The sequence below is a fragment of the Eschrichtius robustus genome, chromosome 15 (assembly GCF_028021215.1).
Source record: "Eschrichtius robustus isolate mEscRob2 chromosome 15, mEscRob2.pri, whole genome shotgun sequence".
Lineage (NCBI taxonomy): Eukaryota > Metazoa > Chordata > Mammalia > Artiodactyla > Eschrichtiidae > Eschrichtius > Eschrichtius robustus.
Genome location: NC_090838.1, coordinates 90,526,087 through 90,547,673, shown reverse-complemented (window position 1 = coordinate 90,547,673; position 21,587 = coordinate 90,526,087). Strand labels below are relative to the sequence as shown.

The window sequence follows — 21,587 nt, the reverse complement described above, 5'->3', positions numbered from 1 at the left end:
AACAGAGAGAGAACGGGAGAGCAAGGGAGAGAACGAGAAAAGCCAGGGCTTTGATATCACACCCAAAACACAGGAAGGTGCTATCTTATGAATGAGCAGTATTAACTACATTCTTAAAATAGTTTTAGTGCATTGCATTTTTTAGAAAAAGGGAAATACCCCCGGCCCCAAGGAAAGGTTCCTGCAACACTGTTAACAGTTTGTGGGGCTGTCCCCATATGACCACCTGTCTGCAAACCCCGATTTGAGAACACTGAGGCCCCTCGTGCTGTGGGCGATGGCCGCCCGGTCCACCACCACGGGTGAATCTGGTGGACACAGCACGATCTGCTCTCTCAACTGAGAAAGCAGACGCGCCCGTCAGCGAGACAAGCCTCGTGGCTGTTTCCCATCTTCAGGGACAATTTCTCTTGTGCCTACTGAGACCTGTGACGAAATAACAGTCAAACTTCAATTGGATAGTTTTGGTATTAAGATTAAATTAAACATTAATGTTTTCCTCCAAAAACATATAAACTAAACCACCTCTTAAATGCATTAAAAACAATGAGGTAGGCGAAAAAATAAACACGTGGCTGAAAAAAACTTTTTTTCCCTCCGCAAGTGCAGACCGTGGTGAAACTGCTGTTGCACTTCTAGGTTTAAACAAAAATTAAACCTTTGACCGAGGCAGTGCTAATACTGTCATACAACAAGGTTCTGGCCAGGATACAAATGCACACCTTTTCTTTTTTTTTTTTCTTTTTCTTTTTTTGAAGAATTATCTGCACATGATTTAGGCAAAACCTGGTACACAGAAAATGACTGAGTTCTTGGCCAAAAAAAAAAAAAGAATTCCCAAGAAACCAAATGCCAAATGGGTCCCTAACCCACCCACCCCACCTCCCGAGCCCCACCCACAAAAAAGTTATCCTAGTAACTGTGTCTTTCACATTTTATAAATATTAACTTCTTAAACCTGCACCTTCTTCTTTGTCCACATACGGTCACATTACAAAAAAGAAATGTCAATTAAATACATTGTTAATGTTACTATATTAAACCTGCTCTTGGCTTCAGTGACCTGCTCGTCCGAGCACACTTTACACCCGCTGTGCCCACTTCTAACCACCCGCCGGCGTGTCTGTTCTCCACCTGCAGACACCCCGGGACAGAGTCACAGACGAGGAATTCTGGAGCTGGAGGGAAGGCGTTTGCGTTCTGCCTGATGCTTGATTCCAACACCGATAGCACCTGACGGTAGAGTCTCAACAGCACCAGCTGCGTTGCAGCCTTGATTTATTTCGAACAGGACAAGAAGGGAGTGGAGATGAACTGGTAAGAGCGGGCGGGAGGGGAGAGGAGACCCCCGCCCGCGCGGCCCGGGCGGCTCCGAGCGCCAGTTGCCAGGAATTCCAGGTTCTCATCTCGATGACTCCGGGGCCGGCATACCCGCCCGCCACTCCTACCAGCTCAGAAGAGAGGTCCTGCCCAGCGTCATGAAGTACACCTGGCTGCTGCCCCCGGACCGGACCGAGGCGAAGAACACCTGTAGAAGGAGAGGGGAGGGGTCAACAGGACCCTGGTCCCACAGCCCCAGGGGCCCCTCCCAAAGGAAATCTGGGATGACGTCCATTCGTCTGTGAAGGAGCCAGTTTTCATCTTGACCAGGAAGGCTCCTTAGCCGACGGATGACTCCTCGTACGTCCTGCCCTATTGTGAGAACGCAGAGGAACAAAGGCGGTGTTCCCGAACGGGACCATTTGTGTTCACCTCCACGGCTAATACCTTCTGAAAGAAAACTGGGATTGGCACACTCAATGTGCAGTTGCCAATGGGAGGCTCCTCAGCCACCTGGTTTTTCTCTCTTAGAAAATGAAGCTGAGATGTATTAGTTATTTCATATGACCCTACAGTCAAAGTAATATAATTTAGTTTTGTGCCTTTTATTAATAAACCCCGATGGATGTGACATCATGAATGATAAAAATATTTAAATGCCTGAAGTTCAAAGAATATCACGGTTATGGCTCCACTGAACATACTTAGGAAAGTGTAAGCCAAAAAGCTGGCAAAATCCTGGGTTAGGTCTGAGGTTGTATGGATTTTCAAGGTAAAAGATTTAGGAGATATTATGTAGGAAAAAAAAGGTCAAGTGCACCGGCGAATGGGCTAGAGGACTGCAGGAGGAAGTGGGCTGGTGGTGATGCAGCTCTTGAGTAGGAGAGCGCGTGGCTGGGCAGGAGGCCCAGCTGACAAGAAGTGACCGCTCTCTTCGTCTGAGAAGTCAGCCTGAGGTCTGCTTGCTAGGAGCTTTAATATATTTTAACGTGAAGCAAAAGGGGGAAATGTTTCTAAGGCTGCAGTGGGCTGCCCCAGGTGGTCAGACCTATTTTTATCCAAGTGACAGAAGACAGAGAAATTTGGGCTTAGAAAAGGTCAGAGGGGTCAACACCATTGGCCAGTGTCTGTTCCACTCCAAGGCTGATTTGGGGAGGGAGGGAGTCAATCCCAGAGAAGACAAGGATGCGGTCAGTTTCAAAAAGCAAAGGTTTTAACTGGGGCTTTGATGCCCTGGGTTTTCACCTGCAGGAAGTACACCTACTTCTGCATAAAATGATTTCCCCTCTTAGGCATTTATGCCACACAAACAATGAAGTTATTTCACTACTCAAAAGGTAGATGAACAAGTGGTGTATTTCTGGTACGTATCAGGGGAGAGGAAGTTTTACCCTGTTACTTAAATTTGCACGAGGGTTCCTTCTAATCTCAAAAGAATTCCATCCATCTAAACTGGTAGCTTTAACCTTCTCTATCCCTAAACCAAACGTAGCCTAGGCAGGCCACCTAATGGGAAAAAAAAACCCCCGAAAGACAAAAAAACAAAAACCCAACATAGGATGATTTCTGCAGAGATAAACATCTCCGCCCCCCCTCAACAAAAACAAAATAAAATATATCATGACCTCCATAAACAGGCCTAAGAAGTCACTACTGAAAAGTTCCTTGATAAATTTATTTCAGAATCTATCAAAACCCCAAGGAAAGGCTTCACCAAACTTCATGGAAAATAAACCATTGCTAAAAGATAGTAGCAACTAAAAAGAATCTCTAAGGAAACCGTTACCTTGTCGTTGCGTTCACATAAGAATTTCAGTCTTTGAGCCCTTTTGTGCATAAACACACCATCCAAGTGGCCGGTCTCCACAGACCGGATCTCTATGGCCTTTTCTCCCCAGCCCATCGTCTGATTGGATCGAATATATGCTTTTTGAGAGGAGAAAACACATGTTGTTAAAGGTAAGGAAACAGCCGTGGAAAGAAACTGCTCAGGTCTCTCTCACACACACACACACACACACACACACACACACCCCACCCCTCTAAACAGCTAGTATTTGGGGGTTTTGTTTGCAAGGAACTCTGCAGGTGCACCCTCGTGGTCCATCCTGGGAGGCGGTATTTTGAATCAACAGTTGAGGCAGTTCAGGCCAGAGCATCTCCCGCCCCCACCCCCCCCACCCCATAGCTTAGCTCGTATTTTCATCACACTAGTTACCAGGGAGGCAGCGAGAAGGAAAGCCAAGTGGACAGAACCAGTGACTGCAATTAAACCAAAACAGTTTGGGGATATAAACTTGGAGCCATGAGGGTTCCAGAGGTCAGCCTTCACTGCTGAACGCACAGGGACGGTCAGGAGGCTGAGTGTCGACTGCGGCTGGGCCACGGAATGGCAAGAGCGATCACTTACCCTTCTGTCTCCCCTCACTTCCCACACATCAGTCAACAGCTACACCTGCCCTACTTCCCCTGGCTGTCTTAAAGATTAAATGAAGGACTGTGAACGACAGAGTTTTAAAAAATAATTACTTGGATTTTGTCCTAACATAAGACTATTAATTACGTGTGTCCCGGTCTACAATCTAACTTTCCACCATCTACTGCCAGCCACTCTGCTAAGTGGCCAAAGGGTCTGAAGAACACGTAAAATCAGGACGCAAACTACACGCCTCTTCAGGAAAGGCCTTTTCCTGTCAGGGACGCGCACCTACAGACGTTGGCATCTCTCCCCACTGCAGAACCACATCCTTGGTAATCCTTCCATAGGTGTTCACATAGACCCCTTCGTCTTCATAGCACACCAGAAGCTCCATTCCATCCGTGTTAGGGAGAATGATGATTGCGTGGGGTTTGATGCTACACTGGATCTAGAGAAGAGGAACAAAGTACAGGCAAGCACGTTTGTGGCTACTTCCATCCCTGCAAAAGGGCTCAATAAGAACGTCTTGGGGAATGCACTGGTTCAGACTCCTGGTGATAAACACAGCATTGGATAACACTGTGGAAAACCCATGTGATATATATATATATATATATATCTGAAAGTCCACCTTTGATAGGTCCTATAATCTACTAGGTTCACGTGTTCTGAGCCCCTGGAACATATTTGGATTGGGGGCTCCATTTAATAAATTATGTTCCTCTAACCAGTCCCGACCCACGGAGGTTCTGACCTGCCAGCAGCTGCCCAACCCTCCCGTGTTAGTGAAAGCAGGGTGAGGAGCTTTTCAGGAGGGCCTCAGAGCCAGGAGAGCGGGTCTCCACTTGGCTCGGAGCAGAGCGCTACTGACCAGGGGCGCCATTTAAATACTCACCCCCACAGCACAGGGAAAGCAAGGGATCCCTGCTTGTGTTAGTTCGCTAAGCAGAGTAAAGAAAAAAGTCAAAATAAAATGAAGCCAGTCAACCAACCATAGAGTGTGGGTTCTTTCTTACGTGTGTTGGTAGATAAATGTCATAGACTGATCCTGAATCCACATCAACAGCATGGAATCCAGCACAGGATCCATAGATCACTTTCAACCTCTGGCCTTCCTCAACAGTGAGATCCACCAGTAATGGCTTATGCACCAAATCTCCAAATGACTACAAAGAAGCAACGGAGAGAGCAGCTGTGAGACGAAGCAGAACTTACTTCTGATGGTTCAATCTGGAGGAGCCAGACCCAGGCACGCCGTTACTCAATTACTGAACCACCCCGGCAAAAACCGTAAGCAAAACTACTCTGTACAATAAGTCTTTAAGTTATTTTGCTCTGATCTGTCAGTCAGCACCAGCTACTCCAACGCAGACAATGGAGAGAGAGTTGCTGCACGATACACGTGAGGAGAATTTTATCAGTGTGATCATCACAGTCTCTGCTGAGCTACTCAAACCTCCACTTTAATTTTCCAGCTAGAGTGATAAAGCTAACGAGAAGGCTAGCATGTACCGTAACAGCCTGGGTGGCCTCAGTTTTTCATTAACGTCAACACCTATAGCTCATAAGGCAGATTTGAACAAGGTATTTATTTATAAAAGCAACTAGTACAGTTCCTGGTACCTGGTACATGAAGGTAATTAAGACCAGATCTCAGAAGATAATTGTAACTATACAATCAACAGCTTTTAGTCGATCATATGTGGCTTCATTTATTTTTTAAAGCAAATATGATAACCCCATTTATACTGCTTTACTGGGGAATCAAGGAATAAGCAACCTAAATGTGTCAATTTTCCAAATAATGGAAGCCTACCCTTAATAAAATATGTCCAAACTATTTAAAAACATAATAGACTCTTTTTGGATACAAAATTCTTAACTTCTTGCCCTGCACTAAAACAGCCCTGGGGGGACAATGCTTAAGGTTTTTGGTCTAATATCAGAAATGATGTTATTAAGTGATTTATAATATCTAATGTTATAGTAATATCATTTTTGATTAAGAATTTTATAAATTTGTATCTAGTGCAAACTCTAGAAGTATAAAAAAGAAATATTAAAAATATCCACAAAAATAACTGCTAATACTTTTCTACAGTATTTTTCTTTGAACAAAAATGGTATATTATACATATTTTAATACTTGTTCTATTTAATGTGTAATAATGCATTCCTTGTGTCATCAAGAGTTTCTGCAACTTCATTTTTAATTAGTCCTCTACTGAAGAGATATACCTTAAATCTGCCTATTGCTGGGTACCTGTCAAAAACATAAACATCTACATCTTTATACACGTCCATGACTTCAGGGGGAAGGTCAAGGTCTGCTTTTTAAATGGAGGTGGTGTCAGTGTGTCCTTTCAATCCAGGTGTCTGCCCAACATTCCACTCCTCTCTCGCACTCCGAGGACTCAGAAAGCTGATAGCTCAGCTTATTCCATTAGAAATGGCCTCTCTCATGATAAAAGTTATACCAGTATCAGCACATGCTTTTAAATGATCAGTTGTAACCATTCGGGGTTTTTAGACGTATTCCCTGGCTCTCGGCCGCAGCGTGCACGGCTGATGCTACTTTTAAGTGCACTTGATGTTGTTACCTTAAAGGCCATAAATTTGTGATATGGCTTGGGTGCCCACGCATAGACTTCCACAGAACTCTTCAAAGCAATGACCAGAAACTTGATTCTTTCATACTTTACTGCAACAACAAATTAAGAGGAGCACAGGTCAGAATCAATGTGGGACTGTAAATTCTTTCAGCTGGCCTCTGCAAACTCTCTACATATGCCTTCTGCTGATCCGCCCAGACCAACAAGAGAAAAATGCCGAGAGCTCAAGCCTCGCGGTTCACTTTTCCGATTCTTTAACGTACAATTCAGGCTGTTCCCATCCTCCTCCGTGTTGTGTTGGACTCAACGCCATACCCTGGTTGCCATCGATGAGCACTTTCGCTGATGTCCCTAGCCTTCTTAAGCTGTAAGTACTTAATAATCAAGGACGATGTCAGCCTTTCCACCCTACCACCTCGAGGGCTCAGTACTAGTTCAAAAGGATAATGATGTGACTTATCAGACGAGAGGGTCCCAAATCCCAGCAAGAGGTCAAATCTTCCACGTGGCCTTTCCTGAGTCCTGTGTGGGGCTTACAGATGGAGGAACACAGAACGCTATGACAAAATACTCATCAACTGAGTTTGAATTCTATCTATTTCTGTGTACCAGATCAAGTATCATTTCAAACCACTTCCTGAGCTATAGAAACAGTAGTAATTGCTAGAATTTTAGCTAAAGTTGTGTACCAAAAGTAAAGAAAACCTCTCTTTAACTTTATATATATATATATATATATATATATATATATATATATATATATATATATATATATATATATAGGCCTCCTTTACACAGCTGTTTCAGTCCTCTTCACAGCCAGCAGCTCTGCTTAGAGCAGATACCCGGAGGGGCCCTGGCCACACCTGACTTACTGGCTGGTGCGGACTCCCGGTGTTTTCATGGGCTCTCTAAACCGCAGCACTCTGCCTTTGACCATGAGACATGGCTTGTTAACTTGATAACTCTCCTTGTTATTTCATATATTGTCACTATTCAAGTGAATCACATGACTATTAAGATACAAAGGACTGGGCTTCCCTGGTGGCGCAGCGGTTGAGAATCTGCCTGCCAATGCAGGGGACACGGGTTCAAGCCCTGGTCTGGGAAGATCCGACATGCCGCGGAGCAGCTGGGCCCGTGAGCCACGATTACTGAGCCTGCGCGTCTGGAGCCTGTGCTCCGCAACAAGAGAGGCCGCGATAGTGAGAGGCCCGCGCACCGCGATGAAGAGTGGCCCCCGCTCGCCGCAACCAGAGAAAGCCCTCGCACAGAAACGAAGACCCAATACAGCCATAAATAAATAAATTAAAAAAAAAAAAGTTTACAGCAAAATTGTACCAGATAGGTGATATTAAAAAAAAAACCAAAAAACAAACAAAAAAAAAGATACAAAGGATTATAAGAGGCTGTCGAAACCAGTGCTGATGGGATAGAATTTTCTGTGATGGAAAGGTTTTATGTCCACCCTGTTGATATGACAGTCACAAGTTACATGGGGCTATCAGGCACTTGGAATGTACTAATGTCACTGAAGAAAGAAATTTTAAAGTTTATTTCATGTTAATTAATTTACATATAAATTTAAATACCCCCCCCCCTCACCCCACCTTCTGAGCCCAGCTCAGTTTAAAACATCTGCCTCTCACTCTCCTGTAGGGCCATCTATTCAGGGACATTTCAGCTGTTATGAGCCATTTCATTACATTTAGCCTTAGATGATTTCAGTTACATATCAACAAATAAAAATATTACACAAAAACACAACACAGAAAATCCTAATCCCGAAATCTATACCGAGGTGACAGAACCCTGCAGGATCACTCAGAATCAGTCCACTATCGGGGTGGCAGCTGCACTCATTAGTAACCAATGAGCTGAGGGCCGTGGACAGGTTACATAAACAAGACGACAACGCCAAGGACTGTAATGTCCCTGGGAGCAGAGGCACTGACTACAGTATGTAGTTTCATAAACACAGAAGAAAAGAAAACACACAAGCAGAAATCAACATTCAATACACCCCTTAGGTTACTCAGTCTTAAGTATACAGTCTCTGTATACTTAAGACTTATACCATTTGCTAACCTTCTCAACCTCCCATTTCAAATTTAATTAGAACACATCATCTCGCCCATAAAACTGTAACTGGGCTAAGCTCCATGATTTCCCCTTTATTTCCAACATTAGTACCTATATTTTGATTTTTTTCCCCAACACGAAAAAACTTATTTTGCTTTTGTTCTTGTGAGATCTTATTTCACGAGAAGCACGGCAGGCATGCTGAGGAGAAAAGAACAAAACGGTTGCCATGAAACACTGACTGGCCAGCAAGACTCATTTCTTAGTGATGAGCAGAGTAGCTCTGTACAGCTCATTTAATTCAAACCGACAGGCCACAGCTACTTGGGCAAACTCTCAAACGTTCAATCAGTGACTGCCAAGGACCCAGAGTCCTCCAAGTGAGGACAAGCCTACAGCGCAAAGGAGGAGTCCAAATCGGCTGTCTCTCCTCTGGCAACGCTTCCTTCTTCTCTGCAAGATGTGAGCCACATCTTACAGAGAGAGTGTGGACTGTCCAAGGAAAGGGTGAGAAGAGGCTCAGGACAGAGGGCAGGGACAGCCGGAGTTAAGATTAACTGCAGGCCTGCAGGCCTCAGGATTAGAAGGTGCCTCAGAAACATCCTGATACAGAAATGAGTTACAAGTCTCAGAGACAAGTTCATTACTAAAAGCTTCAAAAACACATGGATCTTAAATGGAAGATTAATTAAACCTTGGAAAAACAAAACCCTTACGCCCGTCGTGGAACTTACCAACTTTATAGTGTACGCAGCCTTCCAAATCTCCCACGGTTGTCCAGCCCTGCTTCTTCTCAACTTCTGGATCGTTGTGAAGTATTTTATTTCTTAACCAGGACAAATAGTAGACACGTAACTTATCCTTTTTGCCTAGCAAAACAAATACAAGTACTTTACATGCATACTCAAAAGTAGATATCATCATTAACAACAATAGTAACCAAAAGAAACTACAATAAACAGTAAATATCATCCCCCGAGGGAACCATTTTGTATCAGTTTCACTAGAAACTCAATTCAAGCTATTATGTCATCTGATTCTCAAAACCCTCCAGTGTAACTATTATTTCCCATTTGAGAGCACAAAAGGGTTTCATAGATCACCCAACTCGGGGACTTGAATCCAGCAAAAGGTAAGCCATAAACTGGAGATGAGCACAACTTACAGAGCTAACAGAAGACTCACACCCAGAACACGTAAATAACTCCTATAAATCAATTAGAAGAGAGATAACCTAGCAGAAGTATTGAGCAAGCACCTAGAGCAGACAAAAAATGTTATCGCACAGATTCATAAAAAGGTACTTGCTCTCAACAGTCTGAAAAGGCTACAGACTGCATAAGCCCACCTATGACATTCTGGAAAAGGGAATATCGAGACAGTAAAAAAAGACCAGCTGTTGCCAGGGGCTTTGAGGGAGGGAGGGGTAGGTGCAGCACCAGAGGATTTTTAGGGCAGTGAAACTAGTCTGTACGATGCTGTAACGGTGGATAAAATTATGCATGTGTCGAACCCAGAGCACACACACAGAGAGAACGCTAATGCAAACTGTGGACTTCAGCTAACCTGTTAGCTGAAGTATTAATATTGGTTCATCCGCTGCAACAAATGTACATTAATGCGAGAGAATAGGGGAAACTGGAGAGGGCCAATATGGGGACTGTCTACACTTTAATTTCTGCGTAAACGTAAAACTGCTCTAGGAAAAGAGCCAGACACACAAAAGAGTTTCTAGCATGTTCTAAGGTGTTCAAAGTCAGGACAGGGCTTCCCTCTGGGGAGGAGGGGCAGTGCAGGGGAGCCACCGGGGGGCTGGGATGGCTCCCCTCGTCCCCAGGGTGGGGGGCTACGTGGATGGGTTCTAACCGTGACTCTTCACGGAGCTGTACACCATTTATACGTCTGTGCACTTTCTGTGTCATGCCTTATACTTCAACGCAATCTTCTTAAGTTTTGAAGAAGTTGTGAATGTGGGAAAATAATATATTAAGTGAAACAAAGACGACATCGTTTTATATACAGTGTTTTATTCCCACACTACGAGATATATTTACAGAAACGAGGAGGGGGAAATACAATAAAATGTTAACAAGAGGTATCTCTGAGATGGGGGTTACATTTTATTTTATTCTTCCTAAGTTTTCTTCTGTTTTCGAAGTTGCCTACAACTGACATGTATTAATTAGTTTTATGATTTTGAAAACCAATGAAAGCTATAAAGAGGAAAAGAAAACAGAAAAGTAGACCAAAAAAATGGTATCAGTTGATTACTGATCTCCATGAATCATCTTGCTCACTGGATCACAAAATGAAGTTTAAACCATTTTTTAGCTGATTTATTTTTCCTACAATTCTAAAACCTATTTTCCATCACTTTTTAAAGCTCAAGTTTTAAATGGTTGTTTTCTCATTTAAGTATGAGATGGATGATGAAATTTTTCAATTTCAATGAACATCTTTACTTAAACCAAAAGCCTATCTGAAAACTAAAATAACTGCCAGAAATTTGTTACATATAAATAAATATACCAAGTTTGAGTTAGCAGATAATTAAATCAAAATCACTGCTGGTTATCAGAGGACAAGTCTTACACTTCTACATACTCTTTGACCCCAGCAAAAACACAAATTATTAGGAGATTATGATCTAGGCAACATGGATTCATATGCCTGATGGTTAAGTGAGCTGCAAAGATACTTGTGAAAAATGTTTACATGAGAGGGAAAAAAAGGAATAAATGGAAAGACTAACAACAGAAAACTAGTAAACAAACTATAGTACATCTATGCAAAGAAACATCCTGTAGCTGTGCAGAATGGGTACCATGAAGGAACATTCAGGGACAGGAGAGAGTAGCCTACAAGGTTTGGACAAACAAGAAAGGACGGGATACACTTAAACTTCAGGACAGTGGTTACCAAGGGCAAGTAGACACCAAATGTATGCACGGCAGTGTATTCTAACATCTGTTAAAAACTATCTCCTCAGTATATGGGTGTCATAGTATTCTCTCAATGTTTGAAATGTTGCATAACTATTTTTATGGAGATTTTCCCCCCTAAGTGTGTATTCTGAGTGCGTGTATGCTTAAAAGACTGGAAATTAAAAACTGAAGTTAACTGATGTTATCTTCGGATGATTTTACTATTTATTTCTCCCATTTGCTTTTCTGCAGTAGTTTCTTACTTTCTACAATGAACACATATAATTTATACTAAGAAAAATGCTCTTTCTAAAAAGACACTTACAGTAAAGTGTTGACTGACATTATAAAAAAACCCACGACACTTTTACCACCAATGGCAAAGAACAGTTCCTTGTGCACGAAAGAGCCCTGTGGGACGGAGTGGACATAAACCCACACTCAGAGCGGGACAGGCCGCAGAGGGCGGCGGCAGGGTGGCGGGCGGTGTGAAGTACGAAGTGCAGGCTCCTGGGCTCCCCGGGACCGCTCAGCAGAGCCCCAGGCAAATGCGTACACGTGGGCCCCATCTGAATACATCTTCCTATCACGTTACTGTAAAATCACGCTACGGCTCTAGGTCATTTAGCTATTACTTCAGAAAAGGAACTCGCTCAAGTTCTGTGCCAGCAACTACCACGTTTTTAAACAGTGCTGGGGGCCTGCTTTCCCCGAACACACGCTTACCAGATATTGTCACCAAGACATTCAAGCCTTCCAGGACGTCCATCTGTTGAAATCGTCTTCTGTTGATCAGAGGATACACCTTCCCTTGGCCACTTCTGTCCAGCAGCATCAGGCCACTCTCTGTACCCACCAACAAGTTCACTCCTATTTCAAGGACACAGAAAGCCCACAATTTTACACTGTGCTTGACAAACAGCCTTGTATGGAGCGGATAGCAAAGCCTATCTGGAAAAGAGTGGTTTCCTCAAGCCACCCACAAACAAGAGAGCTTAAAAACCTTCGTCTGATGTCACGATCCCCGCCTGTGTCCTTCACCTGTCTTTTCACGGGCAAACTTCTAGAACGAGCCATACACAGCCCCCTTAGCCCTTAACAGTTTGTGACTGCTCCGGCGTCTATCACTCAGTTTAAAGTTTTCTTAAAGACCACCCTCCATCACCCTTGAGAAACGAACAGCAGCATTTCGGTCCTCGCTCCCGCGGTTTCTCACCAGCAGTGCGCGTGCGCAGGCTGGGGGCGGGGCGTGCCTCCCGGGCCGCGGGCCCATCCCGGCTCCACCCTCTCCAGGCTCCACCCTCTCCAGGCTCCACCCTCTCCAGCCTCGTCGGGTCTCCCCCTGGTCTGCACGCACCTTCTCTGCTTCCTAAGCGCGGGCGTCTCCCTTGCTGTCTGTCTGTCTGTCGGTCTGCTGGAGCAGGACCTCACAACCAGAAACTCCTGATTCCACCCCCAACTCCCAGCTCGTCCATCCACTTGAAGTCCTACCGAGACCAGCCTCTCGAGCCCTGCCGTTTCCATCAGCAGCACCTGGGCCAGCACAGCCGCTCCATGAAGCCGGCCAAGCTGACCCCGTCCGAGAAGACCCCCCCCACCCGTCACGTTCCCGTTCCTCTGCTCTCCCCGCTCTGCTCTGGCCGCCTCACACCGCGGAAGGGTAGAGGCCTGAGGTGAGGCTGCTGCGACCCCCTCCCTCCCTCTACTTTCTTGCGACTGTACGGCACACAGCCCGAACCTTCCTGCAACACGCATCGGGCCACACTGTGCCTTCAGAAACGGCTCACTCTCTCTCCGAGAGGGTACAAAAGCCTCCATCCAGCATTCAGAACCCTCTGCCCCTCAAGCCGACTTTATCATTCACTTACTTTCCCAATTACACTGCCTTCCTTGGTTGCCTAAACTAACTTGGTAACTTGCAGCACAGAGCACCTTGTACTCCTAGGGGATTGGGCACATCTATGTTTGCACTGAGCCCCTAAACTGGATAATAAACTCGCTGAGGGAAGGAACGAAGTATGTGCGCTTTTACAAAGTAATCGCTCCATCGGTATTTTCAGGCAGATGGAATGACAGGGGAGAACAGCATGTACTTCTTGAACCACGTCATCCATATTTATTCAGACACACACACACACACACTTCCCCAGAAAACTTCAAAAGAACAATTGTGAAGGCAACGGGAAAACACCCTCCCCGCCCCCCTCAGCTCCATGCCTATTTGGTATTGAGTGGGGCGACCATAGCACCAGGAAGACAGCATCTACCCGAGGAAACCTTGTGAGGAAACCAGAAACACCTTTTGGGTCCTGGGGGACAGCGGGGAACCTGGCATTTAACACAGGTACTCACATCACCGCTACTTTAGCAACTAGCAGAGTGCCAGGCACGCATGGGTGCGGTTACCAACACGCTGAAGCGCTGTGTGCTGCAAGCTAAACTGCTGTCCAGCTTTAGCTGCAGCCAAGGAGTTCATTCCGAAGGTCCCAGTTCATACAATATTTCAACATTTTCCTGGTCGATCTTCCACATTGAGAAGCTAAAAAAATTCTCCGTCAACTAGCCAAATGTGTAACAACTACACCAAATACGACGAGCATTGTGAAATCTATCATTTGTGGTTTCCAAAAACAAACACCACTCAAACCTCCATCAAGAGTTTACAGCAAGAAAGTATAAAGATTCAAAAGAGCTGAAAAAAATCTTCATATACACAAAAATTGTAGCTATTTTAGCACTTACCATATCTTCCAATTCTCCAGTATATATTTCCAAGAACTGTGTCATTTTGTAAAACACTGAGCGCTAGCAGTCAAAAGAATACAGTCACTGGAAAATAGCAACCTTGGAAATTATGGGCCTATGGAAAAAAACTGTGGCATGCTGCACCAATTTTTTTTATAAACGTACTTTTTTTTAACCTTACAATTGTTAGTTATAATTAAACTTTATAATGCTAATTGTTCAAAGGTAAGCAGGGCTAGGAATTGCAATTGTATCCACAGGAATCTGGTGCAGGGTGATGGAAGAAATGGCTAAGAGCTCTATAACGTGTGACTTAAAATTTCCTTTCAATTCTACGATCCATTACACTGCAGTCAAAGCAGCAAAGTAAGTGCACACAATTCTTCATGATCAGAAGAATGGAAACTATCACATCCAAAAGATGTGTTAAAATAATTCTGGCTGTAAATAAGGAGAAATGGCCTTACTAAAAAATTAAATAAATATGCAGTAATTTACAAAACAAAAGTCAGTTCAGTACGATGAAGGATGTTCACTGCTAGTGTTTTCTAGGAAGGTACACAAAACACTACCCTAACGCGGGTCAGCAAGACACAAATGCGTCCATTCCACCACCTCAAGAGCACTGCAGCCTCCTCTGAACCTCCCCCTCTTGTCGGGGGACAGCTCTCATAGCACATGCTTTAACTTTTCTGGGTCTGTGTCTTCGAGAGACTTATTTTTAACCTCACTTAAAAGGTAACTCATGACAGCTATCCCAAGCAATTTAAGGAAATCCACCAGTGATGTGACCCAGACATGGGGCAACTCAAAAACACTCGGATATGGAAGTCACCTATTTTAAGTCACCTCCCTCTCTCTTAACAATGATGAAACAGAGAGTTCTACTGCATTTTAAAAGACACAGGCTTGAGAGAGTCACCTCTTTTTCTCAGAGGTAGTGAAGAAGTTAATTAGGAAAAAGAAGGATTTTAGTTTAAAAAAAAAAAAAAAATCAGATAATGGCACGCAGAATGGGGCCCAGCACTTCCCAGGACATTAGAGGACTATAAATTAAGTGTGACACTGCTACCAAGGGCAAACATCCTAGGCACAAATTACTTCGCCAATTTGGAAAGAACATATTTAACATTACTTCTACGCTGAACATAATGTAATCATTTTGATGATATCAACACCCCCAAGAAGGTCTTTAATATGAAGAAAACTGTGCCTGCAATGGGCAGAGATGGCTCTTCCCAAGCCCTCGGGGGAGCGGGGGTGGGGGCTCACGGAAGGGGCAAGGGAAGCCAGGACAGACCGAGGCCCAGGAGGCGGATGAGGAGGACAGTCTATCAAGTTACGGGCCCTTCCGGAACGACAGGAGGGAGGACCATCTCGAGGTTCAGCAGGTGAACCCCGAGGCCCTCGTGGCTGCTTCCATGGCTCTGGGCCAGGCGAGGGGCCGGGAGTGAGAAGAGCTGATGGGGTCACAGGGGGACGGCAGAGCCGTCGTGGACACCCCAGGAGAGCCCGTGAGAGGATGTGCTGTGTCCTCACGCGTTGGCACGGCAACGTCCAAGGAGGAGGAAGCTTTTCTGAATACAGTGGCAGGGCTCCTCGCTGTGTCAGACAGCCCACGGCAGGATTCAGGGAGCATTCACAGGCGTGGCACTGGAGGGCGCGGTCAAGGCGGGGCTGGGGGAGGTGTGGACGGGGGTGACAGCCAGGCAGCGGCAGAGCTGTGTGCGCCGCAGACTCGGAGAATCCCCTCTCGCGGCGTCCACACAAGCCTGCGCGGGTAAGGCGCCTCACGGCCCCTCCCGCACACCCTCGGCCCAGGCAGACTGCTTCTAAGAGCGCCACTCAGATGTTAGGCCCAAGTCACAAAGAGCGAGGGAAAAATGATAAACTGAAACATTTAAAGAAAAGCAAATTCGACAAATTTCTTCATTCTCCCTATAAATATGGGCCAAATCAAATGTCTTTCTCATTTTTTCCCTTTTCTTCTTTATATGAAGAAACGGAGACGAGTGATTCTTTGCAACACCCGACGGCTGAAACAAGGGCAGGCCTGTGTGTGTCCCTGCAGGATTCCTGCAGGGACAGGGGACGGGGACGGACGTCAAGAGTCTTCCATCTCACCCACCAACGACGCCTCCAAAAACACCTGCACTACCTATAAACGACCGGTCCACCCTTGAGACTAAAAGCGAAAGGGTCAGAGTCACAGTGAGATACCTACCCCACAAGGCAGCGCACAGAATCTCGGAGTTAAACCTCTTCTTGTATTTGCGAATCTCTGGGGTGTCGCTCTGTGGCCTAGTGTTGGTGGGGTTCACATTGACCACTGAGCCCTTCCGGGTAGGATCTTGCCTTATGGCCTCCGATCTCATTCCATCACAGGAAAATCCCACTGAAACACAGGACACTGGAATTATTTTGTGTCTCCACGAGCACTGGGCCTGCTCCCTTCCCCGCTACGCCTCAAGCAGATATTCACGTCACAACCAACTCTTTGCCTAGGAAGAGAAATTTGTAAGGAATGTACATAGAAAAAGGGAACTGACTCTGCAGCTCATTGCAAATGAGGCAGTGCAAGCAGGCTGGGCATCTGGTCCGAGGTCTGCGCCTGCCAGCCACCAGCACGCGTGCCCAAGCCACCAGAAAGAGCGGCGCAAAGTGCCCGAGCCCGCTCGTCAGCTGCTTTACTTACCCACAGAAGTCACTGTTGTCCCACTAGATGGAGAAATCTGTAGTAATCTGGGGTCTATAAAAGGTGTAAAGGAGGAGGAAGATTTGTGTTTCTGGAGTGTGCTACTAGCGGACTGAGTCTGCAATGTAAATTCAGTCGTATTAATACAATGACAGTAAAGGAACAAACATAAAACACTTCAATCCACCTCTGCAATGCACTGCTTCCCAATACAAAAGCCCTACCCCCCCCCCCACTTCCTCCCCCAAAATGCTCCGGAGGTGCTTCTGCACGTGTACCCCACACCCCCCAACACAGGCTGTTTAACCGGGAGCCAAAGAGAGCTACCCCTCTTTTCAGAAACATCGCTCCTCTAAGACGGAACACGCAAGCTACCAGCATAATCTATACTTCACGCTCCTCCGGTTTTTAATAAATAATTATAATGAAAACTCCTAAAGGAAGTTTGAAATGTCTTGATCTCAATTCATCAATTTTTGAATTTACTCTCCTGCCCCCCAAAAAAGTGCAATGAATCTATGTTGGAATACTGGCGAATCTTAATTTTATACGATTTCTTTTAAAGTGAGCCTCTTGCCAGAAAGCTACAGAAGCTTTGGCCACCATCATTTTAGGTGCATCATGATAAAATCCGTATCAGATAGGGGCTCGTTAGTGAAAGGTGCACATACAGAGTAAGGCGATTCCTTTTGCTCTTTTAGGAACAGGAGTGTTTTGGTTAATAATGTAACTTAAGACAGAAAAAAAAAAAAAAAAACAAAAAAACGACACAAAGAAAGTGAAACGAATTGTTAAGTGGAAATGTAATGACAATTAAAAACAAAACAAACAGAAAAATAAACTTGCCAGTTTAGTGAGTTAAGGGTTATTGTAAATACTACACATCATCAGAGCAAAATGGAGCCAAGTGTAAATATAAGAAGGGATGTAAGTGTAGGTGGGATATATAAACGGAGGAAAAAAAACCATGTCTGACCACGTGCTTTTGTCCTGTACCGTTTCACTCCCCTGGGCAGCTGAAGTCACAAGTCCTGGCAGCCCACCCCCTCCTCAGCTCTCCCCTCCCATCTGACACAGCTGCCTGCTGGCAGGCTTCCTGCCCAGGCCCACGATCTGGGGCCCATCCAGCCGATGGCGGCCAATCTGATGCCGGGCCTGCCTTGGCAGTCGACTTGCCCCTGGCTCTTCAAGGGGAGAGGATTATTCTGATTCTTTCTAACGAGGGAACCAAAATAGGAGCAGGTGGGCAGGCTGGCAGTTCAATGCCTACATTGACAAGATTGGCTGAAGCTACGTGCCACTTGCAACCTCCTTCAACGGTTAGACAAAGGCATTTAAACCAAACCTCCCATGAAAACGATCACTTGCTTAACTAAGGACAGGGTGCCCATGGTGGACTGTCCCTGCACTTGGGGCATAACCCTGTTCCAAACGGCAAGAATCACCCAACCGGCACCCAGACTGAGAGCACACAGCCATGCCTTCGAACAAGCACACAGGATTTCCCATCCAAAATCTGACGTTAAAAGCACGCTCAGTTCTTTGCCCTTCTTGTTTAACATCCTAATTTTCTAGGTTTCCCCCAAAAGCAATTTGGCCTCTTAAACTCTGAGTGATTGTAAATTTCAAGGAGAGACATCCTTTCAACAAGGTTGGCAAAAATAAATAAGAGTAACCAACCAACAACGCCCCCACCCCCACCCCGGAAACAAACAAACAAACAAAAAAGATCCAGCCCTTTTGGAAGGAGGTTCCTGTACAGAGCAACACATTTATCCTGATAAGGCCAAGTCTGCTTAACCAAATGTTTCTATATTTGATTTACTGGATAAAAAGAATGAAAAAGGCAGATTCCACAAATGACTACCAGAATTTCATGCCAAATACATAATGCATCTGAGAACAGAGCAATCGTTTTAGACTTTTTTTTTGAAAAATAAACTGAATGAGGAAAGCCATGCAACTACACTTATCTAGAGAAAAGTAAACAGTGAACTGGCAAGTTTGGAGGGAAATCGCTCCAGGGTTAAGGGGTTTGTATGCAGATCTGAAACTTGTTACTCGAGGGGGTGGGAGAGAAGGGGAGGTGACAGAAGAAGGCGGGCGGGGAGGGGAGGGGAGGTGAGGGTGTGGGAAGGGCTCTGCAAACTAGCTCCTAGGCAGTGCTGGTCTAACCCTGGGAGAGCAGCCAGCTGTGGTGCGAGACATACCTCATTAGTAGTGAGCTTGTCCTGGGGTGTCTGTGGGGACATGGTGGGTGTCGGCTGGCTGGAGGATGGGGAGGAGGAGGTGGAGGAAGTGGAGGAGGAATGGCTTTGCTGTAAGAGATCTGGCAAGAGGTGAATGCGACCGGCAAAGCCATTGCTCTCATGATGGCTGGCGCGCTTTTGGTCAATTGCACTCTGCAGAGAAAACAGGCACACTGGTCTCGCTCGCGCGCCGCTAACATTGCCGAAGACCCTACCGATACCTGACTGCTGGCGGTGCTGTGTGACTCTCAACTCTGTTACGTCATCAAGGGACGACTGGAGGAAATCAGCCTGAGCTGCTCACGCTTCCTCGCCAAATGCCTAGGCTGAGCCAACAGAATTCACAGCACCTCATCTGGTGACTGCAGAACCCAAACAGCGGGTGTTTAATCTGGTTTATCTGCCACATGAGCTGCTGTTACCAAAACCACTGGCTTTTCTCTTTCTTTTTTAAATCTGTCTACAGCTCTAGAAAGTACCCGTCACTTCTTTGAATCCTGGTCTTGTCCGGACCAGGCCCTTCCCGCTTTCCATACGAATGCACTGCCAGAGCATGAAACACACTCAGGGAAAAGTCCGAAGTGCTACACAGGTGCCCTGCTCCACTTAAATGAGAAGCACATCCCTTTCTTCCATCTGAGCTAAGAAATGAACAGACCGTTGTAAAACTTGGTAATCCAAACGGAGCACAGCCGGGTGGCACACGATTAATGTTCAACGAGGGAGGAGCGTAACGCCCGGAGCACAGAAGCGAGGCCCCCTCCCTGCTCCGGCTCCCGGCCCCGGGCAGCTCCTGCCTGCCTGCCTAGCCGGCTCCCGCCGCAGACCCCCGGCCTCGGAGCCGAGAGCTCCGCGCAGACCCCCGCTGCCCGGCTGCAGACCCGCTGCCGGCCGCGGCGCGCCCCCTGCGGCTTCTCTGCGCTCAGACGCAGACCGTGGGGCTCGCGGGCTGCTGGGAGGAGGGCTGCCGCGTGACGTGCAGGCGGGCGGGGCGGGGGCCCTGCTGGCCGCCTCGGGGCACGCAGCACAGGACGCTACCCTCCGGGTGTCTCGTTAGGTGAGAACAGACGATGATGTGGAAACAGCATGAGCGAGTGAACGAGCAAGTGGGTTAATGAGTACAGGAGAAGCTGGCCTCCAACGAGGAGAGAGGACGCGGGTACCTGGCGGACGATCAGGGTGCCCTCCTTGGACGGGGTCACGGCTGGTTCACTCTCCACGTCGTCGTGGACGATCATGGTTTTCACGGACTCCGTTTCACCGTTGCTCAAGTTCAGAGATGACCTATTGAGACAAAATCCAGACGTGAAGGGCCATAACCCGCGAGCCGAGGATATACCGTTTAGATTTTTCACCTCCTCGGAGTCCTAAGATGAGATCGGGCTACAGGTATAAAGTTTCCTCAAGGAAAATGAACTGCAGTTTTCCCTTTTTTCACAGCCTCAAATTAAGAAGAAGAAATGAAACACACGGAGCACTGGAAGAGGCCCTGACATGCGCGCACACACACCAACGAAGAGAAGGGGGAAAACAGAAAGGCCGTCTGCTGCTGACTCCACGACGGGGAAACGTTACACGTTCACAGGATCAGAGGACAGGTTTACAACAACTGGTCCCAAGTGGAAAGAAGGCCCAGTGGGGACACTCATCCTCCCTCAAGCAGGGCGGGACTGACGCGGCTCTGGTGTCCTCCGGCCCCGAGGGGGGCTCCTCGGGCCCTTCCTGCTCCAAGTCGTCGTCTTCCTCATCCGTCGTCCCGGACTCCTCACTGGACGAGGAGTAGTCTGTCACCTTGTGCGGCGGCCGCACGTCTTCCGCCGCTCGGAGCTCTCTGGCCAGGGCCGTCAGGTCCTAGTGCAGGAGACAGAAAAGGGGGTCAGGCGGGAGGGCGACGGGGAAACAGCACAGGGCCAAGCGCTTCGTTCTCGCTATCCATCAAACGGCCACGCCAGCTTTGCCAAACTGTCTTGTAGGGTGTTTACCGGTATCACGGAGGGGAGGTCTCAAGGCTTTCGATAGAAAAGACGAGACCAAGAAGAGTCAAAAAGATAAAACAAAAAACAGAAAAGATTTTTTTTAAAAGTCCAAGGTGTTGTACACAGTTCAAACCTCACAGCCGTTAAAAAAAAAAAAAAAACAAGAGCCGAGAGCATTCTTTTCCGACTATAAAATTCTGGATCAACAGATGTGTGCAGACAGACCTTGGTAGTGTGTCATAAAGACGCCCGCCCCTGTGACAAAGTCTTCTTTTGAGGAGATTTTGCAGAAAGCAAGATTTTAGTTAAACAGGGGTGATTTGAAGTACTTATTTGGTGAGGTTTTTAACTCCAACTTTTATTTTTAAAAATTTCCAACTCGCAGGAAAATGAGAGTGAAGCGAGCACAGGGTATGGCTCACATCTGGCTTAACCGAGTGTCAACAACTTGCCACGTGCGTGAACAAAGTTCCTGACGTGTGCTGTGAGAAAGCGCTGCAGTGTGTCTGGCCGTGGGAAGGCAGCTGGGCAGGCTACCCTGCCGCTGCCACGAGCATGCACGCTG

General features: G+C 46.4%; 1 protein-coding gene across 49 annotated transcripts in view; it reads right to left on the bottom strand.

Annotated features, from left to right (window-relative positions):
* Positions 1-894: 894 nt before the first annotated feature.
* Positions 895-21,587, bottom strand: part of MAP4K4 (mitogen-activated protein kinase kinase kinase kinase 4) — a 171,120-nt gene continuing 150,427 nt past the window's right edge. For 17 of the 49 annotated variants that reach the window (XM_068564415.1, XM_068564417.1, XM_068564418.1 and 14 more), the window contains 12 exons: positions 20,722-20,897; positions 20,210-20,330; positions 19,008-19,199; positions 16,798-16,915; positions 16,327-16,497; positions 12,084-12,227; positions 9,168-9,302; positions 6,340-6,440; positions 4,732-4,905; positions 4,028-4,187; positions 3,107-3,246; positions 895-1,528 (listed from right to left, as the gene is read on the bottom strand). In XM_068564415.1, the coding sequence (XP_068420516.1) occupies positions 1,445-1,528; positions 3,107-3,246; positions 4,028-4,187; positions 4,732-4,905; positions 6,340-6,440; positions 9,168-9,302; positions 12,084-12,227; positions 16,327-16,497; positions 16,798-16,915; positions 19,008-19,199; positions 20,210-20,330; positions 20,722-20,897 (1,716 nt within the window). In that variant the 3' untranslated portion in view covers positions 895-1,444. The remainder of the gene's footprint in view (positions 1,529-3,106; positions 3,247-4,027; positions 4,188-4,731; positions 4,906-6,339; positions 6,441-9,167; positions 9,303-12,083; positions 12,228-16,326; positions 16,498-16,797; positions 16,916-19,007; positions 19,200-20,209; positions 20,331-20,721; positions 20,898-21,587) is intronic. The other 32 variants (XM_068564444.1, XM_068564416.1, XM_068564448.1 and 29 more) reach the window with 3 other exon arrangements.